The sequence below is a fragment of the Panulirus ornatus genome, chromosome 59, assembly GCF_036320965.1.
Source record: "Panulirus ornatus isolate Po-2019 chromosome 59, ASM3632096v1, whole genome shotgun sequence".
In the NCBI taxonomy this organism is placed as follows: Eukaryota; Metazoa; Arthropoda; class Malacostraca; order Decapoda; family Palinuridae; genus Panulirus; species Panulirus ornatus.
This window is the reverse complement of record NC_092282.1, coordinates 8,592,084-8,605,633: the sequence shown is the minus strand read 5'-3', so window position 1 is coordinate 8,605,633 and position 13,550 is coordinate 8,592,084. Positions and strand designations below refer to the sequence as shown.

At 39.4% G+C, this 13,550-nt stretch overlaps 1 protein-coding gene across 45 annotated transcripts in view; it reads left to right on the top strand.

Moving 5' to 3' along the window:
* LOC139767191 (muscle calcium channel subunit alpha-1-like) overlaps positions 1-13,550 on the top strand; it is a 1,449,841-nt gene that overhangs the window by 905,638 nt on the left and 530,653 nt on the right. For all 45 annotated transcript variants that reach the window (XR_011717010.1, XM_071696301.1, XM_071696297.1 and 42 more), the window contains one exon: positions 10,280-10,446. Coding sequence is in view for 44 of the 45 variants with exons in the window: in XM_071696301.1 (XP_071552402.1) it covers positions 10,280-10,446 (167 nt within the window). In the remaining variant the exon portion in view is untranslated. The remainder of the gene's footprint in view (positions 1-10,279; positions 10,447-13,550) is intronic.

Below are 13,550 nucleotides of genomic sequence, written 5' to 3'. Positions count from 1 at the left end.
CCCAACCCACCCACATACACATGTATATATATACACATCCACACACACAAAATATACATACCTATACATCTCAACATATATATATATATACACACAGACACATACATATATACACATGTACATAATTCATACTGTCTGCCTTTCTTCATTCCCATCGCCACCCTGCCACATATGAAATAACAAACCCCACCCCCCTCATGTGCATGAGGTAGCACTAGGAAAAGACAACAAAGGCCACATTCGTTCACACTCAGTCTCTAGCTGTCATGTAATAATGCACCAAAACCATAGCTCCCTTTCCACATCCAGGCCCCACAGAACTTTCCATGGTTTACCCCAGATGCTCCACTATACCCTGGTTCAATCCATTGACAGCATGTCGACCCTGGTATACCACATCGTTCCAATTCACTCTATTCCTTGCACTCCTTTCACCCTCCTGCATGTTCAGGCCCCAATCACTCAAAATCTTTTTCACTCCATCTTTCCACCTCCGATTTGGTCTCCCACCTCTCGTTCCCTCCACCTCTGACACATATATACTCTTGGTCAATCTTTCCTCACTCATTCTGTCCATATGACCAAACCATTTCAAAACACCCTCTTCTGCTATCTCAACCACACTCTTTTTATTACCACACATCTCTCTTACCCTATTATTACTTAGTTAAACCACATCACACCACATATTGTCCTCAAACATCTCATTTCCAGCACATCCACCCTTCTCCGCACAACTCTAGGATGCTATTTGGCCATTTGGCCAAATGGCGTCCTAGCTGTGACTCTTTGTTGTTTATCAACTGACTGTTATATTTCTCTCGTGTCTCCTCTGATGATGTGATTATTACACAAAATGGCACTTGAAAACTTATCATGTTTCATTTTTCTTGTGGACTCATGGGAATATATATATATTTTTTTATTATACTTTGTCACCGTCTCCCGCGTCAGCGAGGTATCGCAAGGAAACAAACGAAAGAATGGCCCAACCCACCCACATACACACGCATATACGTACATGTCCACATTTCAACATATACATACATATACAGACATATACATATATACACATGTACACAATTCACATTTGCTGCCTGTATTCATTCCCCTCGCCACCCCACCTCACATGAAATGACAACCCCCCTTTCCCCCGCACGCATGCGAGGTAGCGCTAGGAAAAGACAACAAAGGCCAAATTCTTTCACACTCAGTCTCTAGCTGTCACGTATAATGCACCAAAACCACAGATCCCTTTCCACATCCGCGCCCCACAAATCTTTCCATGGTTTACCCCAACATTTCACATGCCCTGGTTCAATCAATTGCCAGCATGTCGACCCTGGAATACCACATCATTCCCGTTCACTCTATTCCTTGCATGCCTTTCACCCACCTGCATGTTCAGGCCCCGATCACTCAAAATCTTTTTCACTCCATCCTTCCACCTCCAATTTGGTCTCTCACTTCTCGTTCCCTCCACCTCTGACACATATATCCTCTGTCAATCTTTTCTGACTCATTCTTTCCATGTGATCATACCATTTCAATACACCCTCTTCTGCTCTCTCAACCACACTCTTTTTATTACCACACATCTCTCTTACCCTTTCATTACTTACTCGATCAAACCACCTCACAGTACATATTATCCTCAAACATCTCATTTCCAACACCTCCACCCTCCTCTGCACAACCTTATCTATAGCCCGTGCCTTGCAACCATATAACATTATCGGAACCACTATTCCTTCAAATATACCCATTTTTGCTTTCCGAGATAATGTTCTCGCCTTCCACACATTCTTCAACTCTCCCAGAACTTTCACCCCCTCCCCCACCCTATGATTCACTTCCACTTCCATGGTTCCATCCGCTGCCAAAAACACTCCCAGATATCTAAAACACTTCACTTCCTCCAGTTTTTATCCATTCAAACTTACCTCCCAACTGACTTGTCCCTCAACTCTACTCTACCTAATACCTTGCTCTTATTCAAATTTACTCTCAGCTTTCTTCTTTCACACACTATACCAAACTCGGTCACTTGCTTCTGCAGTTTCTCACCCGATTCAGCCACCAGTGCTGTATCATCAGCGAACAAGAACTGACTCACTTCCCAAGCCCTCTCATCCACAACAGACTGCATACTTACCTCTTTCTCCAAAACTCTTGCATTCACCTCCCTAACAACCCCATCCATAAACAAATTAAACAACCATGGAGACATCACGCATCCCTGCTGCAAACTGACATTCACTGAGAACCAATCACTTTCCTCTCTTCCTCCTCGTACACATGCCTTACATCCTCGATAAAATCTTTTCACTGCTTCTAGCAACTTGCCTCACACACCATATACTCTTAATACCTTCCACAGAGCATCTTTATCAGTTCTATCATATACCTTCTCCAGATTCATAAATGATACATACAAATCCATTTGTTTTTCTAAGTATTTCTCACATACATTCTTCAAAGCAAACACCTGATCCACACATCCTCTACCACTTCTGAAACCACACTGCTCTTCCCCAATCTGATGCTCTGTACCTGCCTTCACCATCTCAATCAATACCCTCCCATATAATTTACCAGGAATACTCAACAAACATATACCTCTGTAATTTGAACACTCACCTTTATCCCCTCTGCCTTCGCACAGTGGCACTATACATGCATTCTGCCAATCCTCAGGCACTTCACCAAGAGCCATACATACATTGAATATCTTTACCAACCAGTCAACAACACAGTCACCCCATTTTTTAATAGATTCCACTGCAATACCATCCAAACCCAACACCTTGCTGGCTTTCATCTTCCGCAAAGCTTTTACTACCTCTTCTCTGTTTACCGAATCAATCTCCCTAACCCTCTCACTTCACACACCACCTCAACCAAAACACCCTATATCTGCCATTCTACCACCTAACACATTCAACAAACCTTCAAAATACTCACTCCATCTCCTTCTCACATCACCACTACTTGTTATTACCTCCCCATTAACCCCCTTCACCGATGTTCCCATTTGTTCTCTTGTCTTACGCTTTTTATTTACCTCCCTCCATATATATATATATATATATATATATATATATATATATATATATATATATATATATATATATATATATTTATTTATTTATTTATTATTATTTTGCTTTGTCGCTGTCTCCCGCGTTTGCGAGGTAGTGCAAGGAAACAGACGAAAGAAATGGCCCAACCCACCCCTATACACATGTATATACAGACACGTCCCCACATGCAAATATACATACCCATACATCTCAATGTACACATATATATGCACACACAGACATATACATATATACGCATGCACACAGTTCATACTGTCTGCCTTTATTCATTCCCATCGCCACCTCGCCACACATGGAATAACATCCCCCTCCCCCCTCATATGTGCGAGGTAGCACTAGGAAAAGACAACAAAGGCCCCATTCGTTCACACTCAGTCTTTAGCTGTCATGCAATAATGCCTGAAACCACAGCTCCCTTTCCACATCCAGGCCCCACACAACTTTCCATGGTTTACCCCAGATGCTTCACATGCCCTGATTCAATCCATTGACAGCACATCGATCCCGGTATACCACATCGATCCAATTCACTCTATTCCTTGCCCGCCTTTCACCCTCCTGCATGTTCAGGCCCCAATCACTCAAAATCTTTTTCACTCCATCTTTCCACCTCCAATTTGGTCTCCCACTTCTCCTCATTCCCTCCACCTCCGACACATATATCCTCTTTGTCAATCTTTCCTCACTCATTCTCTCCATGTGCCCAAACCATTTCAAATCACCCTCTTCTGCTCTTTCAACCACGCTCTTCTTATTTCCACACATCTCTCTTACCCTTACATTACTTACTCGATCAAACCACCTCACACCACATATTGTCCTCAAACATCTCATTTCCAGCACATCCACCCTCCTGCGCACAACTCTATCCATAGCCCATGCCTCGCAACCATACAACATTGTTGGAACCACTATTCCTTCAAACATACCCATTTTTGCTTTCTGAGATAATGTTCTCAACTTCCACACATTCTTCAAGGCTCCCAGGATTTACGCCCCCTCCCCCACCCTATGATTCACTTCCGCTTTCATGGTTCCATCCGCTGCCAGGTCCACTCTCAGATATCTAAAACACTTTACTTCCTCCAGTTTTTCTCCATTCAAACTATCCCTGGGGATAGGGGAGAAAGAATACTTCCCACGTATTCCGTGTGTCTTAGAAGGCGACTAAAAGGGGAGAGAGTGGGGGGCTGGAAGTCCTCCCTTCTTGTTTTTTTTTTCTAATTTTCCAAAAGAAGGAACAGAGAAGGGGGCCAGGTGAGGATATTCCCTCAGAGGCCCAGTCCTCTGTTCTTAACGCTACCTTGCTAATGCGGGAAATGGCGATTAGTTTGAAAGAAAGAAATATATATATATATATATATATATATATATATATATATATATATATATATATATATATATATATATATATGTATATATATATATATATATATATATATATATATATATATATATATATATATATATATATATATATATACATATATATATATATATATATATATATATATATATATATATATATATATATATATATATATATATATATATATATTCATACACATTCACCATTTCCTGCATTAGTAAGGTAGCGTTAAGAAAAGATGACTGAGTCATAGAGAGAATATCTTCACTTGGCCTCCTTTTCTGTTTCTTCTTTTGGAAAATTAGAAAACGGAAGGGGAGGATTTCCATTTTCCCACTCTCTCCCCTCCTTCGACACACAGGAAATATGTGGGAAGTATTCTTTCCCCCCTATTCACAGGTATATTACATATATATTTTATCATACTTAATCGCTGTTTCCTGCATCAGCGAGGAAGGGCCGGGAAACAGCATTGCAACCCCCTTCTTCATCGAGATAGTGCTGGGAAAACAAACAAAAAAGACCACATTCGTTCACACTCAGTCTCTCGCTGTCATGTGTAATGCACTGAAACCATAGCTCTCTATCCACATATGGTCCCACCAACTTTCTATGGTTTACCCCAGAAGTTTCACATGCCCTGTTTCAGTCCTTTGACAGCACAGGAAACCCAGTATACCACATCGTTCCATCTCACTCTATTCCTTGAGCATAGAATTAAATATGACAGCATATTTAGAGTTGTTAATCATCTTTCTTCTGCTCTCTGATTTTCTCAGTATTATTCTACCCCCTGCATTAGCGAGGTAGCTCCAGGAAAACAGACAAAAAAGGCCACATTTTTTCACACTCAGTCTCTAGCTGTCATGTGTAATGAAATGAAACCATAACTCCCTCTCCACATCCAGGCCCCACAAACATTTCCATGGTTTAACCCAGATATTTCAAATGGCCCAGTTCAGTCCATTGACAGCATTTTGACCCCAGTTTACCATATCGTTCCATTTCTCTCTATTCCTTGCGCATATAATTGAATATGACAGCATATTTAGAGTTATTAATCTCCTTTCCTATGCTCTCTTATTTTCTCAGTATTATTCTACTGTTATGGGGGTGCTCAAACACAAGTTGTTCAAAATTATCCATTTTATTTCAATTGAGCTTTCACCTTCACAAAGGCATTATTAGGAATAGTTGAGGAAAAGAAGAACATTAATAAACGAGGTAGGAATTTAGAAAGTCAATCACTGGATACACTAAGTTGGGCCAAGCAAGACCATCATTGTTCAGATATGGAGTTGAGGTCAGGTCAGTTCAATGTGCTTTAGAGAAAACCTGCTCCGACCTTACACTAATATATATATCCTTAGGGATAGGGGAGAAAAGGTACATCCCACATATTCCCTGTGTGTTGTAGAAGGTGACTACAAGGGGTGGGAGCAGGGAGGGATGGGAGCCCTTCCCTTCAGTTTTACTTTTCCAAAAGATGGAACTGAGACACAGGCCAAGTGAAGACTTTTCCCCTCTAAGGGTCAGTCTTCTGTTCTTGACACTACCTCACTGTTCAAATCAGCATCATGTGATAATTGTGTGCAAGCTGCTATAAGTTAGGTAACCCTCAAGTAAAGTACATTTTGATAACTTACCTGATTGCTTACCATGTTTTATTTATTCATTACTGACTTTTATTGTTTCCTGTTACTTGTAGACATGTTTTCACTCAAAAGAAAATGCTGTTTAGTACAAAGCAGTCAGTTCTAGAAACTGTGATCCAACTTTCTCATAATTGTGCTGAAGCTATCAGTTTTTAGAAGTTCAGATTTACAAATCTCGACCTATATATAACCTCACATTACAGATTCCAAAGAAACACCCATAATAGTGTTCATTATTTTGACTGGAATTCCATTTCTCAAGTTACTTTCTCAAAGAAATTGTTTGGTTCCATATGGTTACCACACATCTATCTCATCTTTTGAGTTTGGTTTCCTTTTTGATTTTTCTGTTGTGTATTCATTCACCACTTAGTCACATTCAATTACTAATTGTTGATTTTTTTTTAGAGATGTATCATGCATAATATTTTTTATTTTCACTTCCTTTTGTTAAGAAGTAACATCTTGTAATAATGATTTATCAACCCCCTCAAAATATAGAGCAAAATGTTTCAAAAGAAAGAAACATGCTCTGAACATGATTCACAGGATGAAAATACACTTAAGTAAAAATTCTTGCAAATATTATGCTAGTTTGTACAAAAGGATAAAAACAAAAGAAATAAGAAGACAATGCTTTATATGTACATTATTTTCCTTTCCCAGGATCTACTTCTGTGGAGCTCCCATAGCACACTGGAAGCTGGCCACATCCATTGGGTGGGACCGCAGGTCAATAAGTGTGATGATGTGTATTTGTCTGTGTGAGGTGAGTGCAGAAAAGTAAAAGAGCAAGTGTTCCTTGTCTTCAGTACACAAGTTGCATCTTGGGCATAATGGGTTTTGTTATCTGTTGAATCTATTTTTGTATTGTTGTAGAGATGGGTGATGTGTAGGACTTAAATAAGAGTGTCACTCATATGTACCTAGGGAGTGTAGTATCAGACAGATGTATAGCGTGTGAGGTGGGATGTAAGTCTGGTTAGGGCAGGTGGTTGTTTAGTGCTTGTTGAGTCATTACTGTATGTATGGGCTTAGTCCATGTCACATTTGCTGGGAAAGGGAGGGGGATTTGGGAGTACATATTGCTGAAAGGTGAAGTATGGGTGGGTATTATGTTTCTTTTGTTGGTTGTGGATTGGTTAGGATGGGAGAGGTCTAGGGCTTTTGTGAAGAAGTGGGTGCCAAGCATAATTAAATGAAATTATATTGGTCATTTGTATAGTTTCATTGTACAAATATTCTGTGGTTGTGGTTGTGAGGCAGTCAGTGTTTATTTTGAGAGCCTTGTTATGTGTGATTTGCAGTTTTGTCATGTTTGCTTTTGACAGGGTGGATGACTAGAGGGATTGAGACCTCTGCTTGGTATGGGGGCTCAAGAAGCTTTAAGGGTACATTCCACTCAGGAGTAGAGAAATTATGTGCTCCTTTAGAGCATGAGGGTTTCGAACAGGACTCCATTTCTCTTTGCCCATTGATGGTGATGCACCCTTGCTGGAGGTAACTTCTCTCACACAGTGTAACCACAAGAAGAAAGAGTCTAGTAACACCTTTGGATCATGTAGGTCTTTCGTATATATGAGTATGTAATTTGTAGAGAAGTTGTAACAAAAGTTGTAGACAGAGGAAAAGAGGGAATGAAATCATGAGACAAACCAGAGGTAGATGCTGATGTGAATGCACGGTGGAGAATTTAATAGATTGGGTGTGTTCAATGTGTTTTGATATAAGCTTGTGAATCCAGCATTGTTTCTTTATATGTTGGTAGCCAGTGGTTCAAGCAGGGTGGTCCTGATCTCGGGGATAGGTGATGAGATTAACCACAGGTTATTTTTGTGATTTTACTTGTTGATTCCAAAGAGAATTAGAGGCTCATTTTCCTTCCTCAGTGACTAACCCCTGTTAGGAAGAACAGATTTATTCAACACATAATTGAAGCATTATATTATGAGACAAAAAAATGTGAAAGAAATTGATAATTTGGGTGCATTAATGAATACTGACAGTGCTTAGCAGACCGCAAAGAGGTGTTCCTCCCAGAATTTATCCACTCAAGAACTCTTTGGGAAACAGGCAGCTTTTACCACAGGAGTGCTCTCTTTTAAACACAAGGGCAACCAATCTGCTAACCAAGGAAGATTGTTCTTATCCTTCATAGCCCATCATGTCCATTTATTATGTAGTAGCTTTATAGATATTTTTATATGTACACTATATATATATATATATATATATATATATATATATATATATATATATATATATATATATATATATATATATATTATTATTATTATTATTATTATTATTATTATTATTTTGTTTTGTCGCTGTCTCCCGCATTTGCGAGGTAGCGCAAGGAAATAGAAGAAAGAAATGGCCCAACCCACCCCCATACACATGTATATACACACACGTCCACACACGTAAATATACACACCTATACATCTCAATGTACACATATATATACGCACACAGACACATACATATATACCCATGCACACAATTCACACTGTCTGCCTTTATTCATTCCCATCGCCACCTCGCCACACATGGAATACCATTTCCCTCCCCCCTCATGTGTGCGAGGTAGCGCTAGGAAAAGACAACAAAGGCCCCATTCGTTTACACTCAGTCTCCAGCTGTCATGCAATAATGCCCGAAACCACAGCTCCCCTGCCACATCCAGGCCCCACACAACCCTCCATGGCTCACCCCAGACGCTCCACATGCCCTGATTCAATCCACCGACAGCACGTCAACCCCGGTATACCACATCGATCCAATTCACTCAATTCCTTGCCCGCCTTTCACCCTCCAGCATGTTCAGGCCCCGATCACTCAAAATCTTTTTCACTCCATCTTTCCACCTCCAATTTGGTCTCCCACTTCTCCTCGTTCCCTCTACCTCCGACACATATATCCTCTTGGTCAATCTTTCCTCACTCATTCTCTCCATGTGCCCAAACCATTTCAAAACACCCTCTTCTGCTCTCTCAACCACGCTCTTTTTATTTCCACACATCTCTCTTACCCTTACATTACTTACTCGATCAAACCACCTCACACCACACATTGTCCTCAAACATCTCATTTCCAGCACATCCACCCTCCTGCACACAACTCTATCCATAGCCCACGCCTCGCAACCATACAACATTGTTGGAACCACTATTCCTTCAAACATACCCATTTTTGCTTTCCGAGATAATGTTCTCGACTTCCACACATTCTTCAATGCTCCCAGAATTTTCGCCCCCTCCCCCACCCTATGATTCACTTCCGCTTCCATGGTTCCATCCGCTGCCAGATCCACTCCCAGATATCTAAAACACTTTACTTCCTCAGTTTTTCTCCATTCAAACTTACCTCCCAATTGACTTGACCCTCAACCCTACTGTACCTAATAACCTTGCTCTTATTCACATTTACTCTTAACTTTCTTCTTTCTCACACTTTACCGAACTCAGTCACCAGCTTATGCAGTTTCTCACATGAATCAGCCACCAGTGCTGTATCATCAGCGAACAACAACTGACTCACTTACCAAGCTCTCTCATCCACAACAGACTTCATACTGTTATACATAATTGCTGTTTCCTGCATCAGCAAGGTAGTGCCAAGAAACAGACAAAGAATGGCCCATCCACTCATATACGCATATACATACATAAACGCCCATATATGCACATATACATATCGACATATACATACGTATACAAACACACACACAGACATATATATGCATGTATGTATTCATACTTGCTTGCCTTCATCCATTCCTGGCGCTACCCCGCCCCACAGGAAGCAGCATTGCTGATATTTTAAGAAGGATGGTTTTATATTTATATGAAGCATAGCGTTTGACATTTACTTTACTGTTTGATTATAATAAGTGAAGTTGTTAGGCAGTCCAAGGCTGAAATATAATAGGAAAACAAATCCTAATTACATTATAACAAGATGTATCTAGCTAACTCTGCATAGCTGTAGGATCAAATCCTGCTTTATGAGTTATGAAGCCTTAATACTACCTCTGTGCAGTGGTCTCACCTTTCGGTTTGAATATTTTTGAATAAGTTTAGCAGGCCATCTTTATGTACTCTGCTTAGGAGAAATTATCTGTGCACAACTTAGTAGTTTATTTTCAGATCTTGAACTACTTCGACATCTTCTTCACATCGGTGTTTACGGTAGAAATCTTCTTGAAAGTTGTGGCGTATGGGTTCATCTTACATAAAGGGGCCTTCCTTCGTTCTGCCTTCAACGGTTTAGATCTGTTGGTCGTGGCTGTTTCTCTCATCTCATTTTCTTTCAAGTGAGTTGATATTTCTCATTTTCTTCTGATTTCCACTGTGTGGATGCATTGATATCTATAATGTGTTATGTGCATTCATGTAATGTTGAGTGACTCAGTTTGTGTTTGAATAATTCCCTCTGTCTCCTTCACATGAATTTATTCTTACTTTTAAAACTGACACTTTATTTTTCCTACATATACATACAGTCATTGTACTGTAAACATTGTTTTAATGAAACCAATCAACCTAGATAAAAATGGAGTTTAAGATTTTGTAATGTTCATATTCCTTATCTCTAAGTTCTTATTCTTTTCAAGTAATACAGTTAGATTTCAAAATGTAAAACTGTTAACATCTCTTGTTATATTCTCCATCCTGTAGTGAATGTAAGAATACTGAACTTGAGGGAAATGTGTTTGAGAAAGTAGTATGTATGTATGTTGCCTTCCCTCCCCCTCCCCCATTTCTGTCCCTTGTTAAATATTCCTATAGTAATGATACAATATATATATATATATATATATATATATATATATATATATATATATATATATATATATATATATATATATAAGGGTTGAGTATCCCTCATCCGAAATACCTAGGACCAGAAGTGTTTCGGATTTTTGATTTTGAATTATTTCTATACATATAATGAGTTATGGCATACAGGATGGTATGGAAACAAGCTGGTTAGAGCTGAGATATTTCATAACATTTCGACCATTCAACGGTCTTCCTCAGGAGATACTGATTCCAGCATTAGGTGGAGCCATATTCCCAGCAAGTGATGGTCATCCAGTTGGACTCCTTGTCGTGTCACTTTCTGATTGGATCACTTGTCTTGCTGTCTCCACTTGTTCACAGTGATCTCCACTGCCTGACAGGAACAACAGATGAACCCAGACCTTGTTTTAACATTGTCTTTGGTAGCAATGTAAGCCACTCCTAATGTCTTTCTTATTTGTTTGCTTAGGCCCTTGTGCAGTGTTCTCACCTCGTCCCACTACATGGATTTGCAGCGACGAGTTCCACTTTGTTTACATCGTCCAAGTCTCATCATGATGTAAACAAGATGAGAAAACTGCAAGAGGGCCAAAGCAAACAAATAGAAAGACATTAGAAGTGGCATACATCACTTCCAAAGACAACATTAACACAGGGTCTGGTTTCATCTGCTGCTCATTTCAGGCAGAGGAGATATCTGTGAGCGAGTGGAGGTAGCAGGACAAGCAATTCAATCAGAAAGGCATATGACTGGGTGACCATCACTTGTTGGGGAATATGGTCCCACCAAATGCTGGAATCAGTATCTCCTGAGGAAGACCGTTAAACATTCAAAACATTGAGTTATGTCTCACCTCTAACCCATTTGTTTCCATCCCATCCTGTTTTCCACATTTGTCATGATCAATGATAAATAATGAGATATCTTGGGGATGGGACACAAGTCTAAACACGAAATCCATTCATTTCATATACATTTTGTACACAAAGCCTAAAGGTAATTTATACAATATTTTTCATAATTTTGCACATGAAATATAGTTTGTGTAACACTGAACCATCAGAAAGCTAAGGTGTTACAACCTCAGTTTTTTTAAATGCTTCCTCCAGAGTTATCTGCGAGATTAACAATGGTTTTCGCCATAGAAGTCTCTCATTGATTTTATTAACTGACATGATGTCTTGTTCTTTTATGAATGCACGCAGTTCTAGTAATTCAATAAGTTCATCACACATTTTCACCATGTTGTCTCTAGGCACTTTTTCAGCAGCGTTAACAAAGTCATCTTCAATGTATCTTATCACGATCACCTTGATTCAGGACTATTTTAGCTATTTCACTGTCAGTCAGTGAATGAACAACTGGAACCTCATTATCTGCAGGCCTTTTTTACTTTTCAACAATATCTTTGTATCAGAGCAGAGAATAAACAAAAAACACAGTGAGTAAAATACGTAGGTCTGGCTGTGACAATGGTTTGTAACAAACTGGCGCCAAAAGAGCATCATAGCCCAGCATGGGCAAGTGAGGTTCAGGAGTGGAATTTTTCACTTAACATCATTTTGCCGCTCAAAGAAATTCGGATTTTGGAACATTTTGTATTTTGGACTTTTGGATTAGGGCTGCTCAACCACTGTATATATATATATGTATATATATATATATATATATATATATATATATATATATATATATATATATATATATATATATATATTAGTAGTATAGAGATTAATCTAGCTGACCATGACAGATTCATGGGCTGCACGGGTCGAATCCACATAAATTTGAATCCTGGTTACAGCAGTAGATCTGTAGTCACCCCAGCCGTTCCTCCTCCCCTTGGGGCAATATATATATATATATATATATATATATATATATATATTTTTTTTTCGTACATATTCGCCGTTTCCTGCTTTAACAAGGTAGCATTAAGAACAAAAGACTGAGTGTAAGAGGGAAAATCCTCACTTGCCCCCCCCCCCCTCTGTTCCTCTGGAAAAATAAAAGATTGAAGGGGGGGATTTCCCGCCCCCCTCTCTCTCCCCTTATAGTTGCCTTTTACGATATGCAGGGAACACATGGGAAGTATTCTTTCTCCCCTATCCCCAGGGCATGTGAAGTATATATGTGTGTATATATATATATATATATATATATATATATATATATATATATATATATATATATATATATAAATATTATATTTTTTATTTTGCTTTGTCGCTGTCTCCCGCGTTAGCAAGTTAGCACAAGGAAACAGACGAAAGAATGGCCCAACCCACCCACATACACCTGTATATACATACACGTCCACACACGCAAATATACATACCTATACATCTCAACGTATACATATATATACACACACAGACATATACATATATACACATGTACAGAATTCATGCTGTCTGCCTTTATTCATTCCCATCGCCACCCCGCCACACATGAAGTAACAACCCCCTCCCCCCTCATGTGTGTGAGGTAGCACTAGGAAAAGACAACAAAGGCCCCATTCGTTCACACTCAGTCTCTAGCTGTCATGTAATAATGCACCAAAACCATTGCTCCCTTTCCACATCCAGGCCCCATGGAACTTTCCATGGTTTA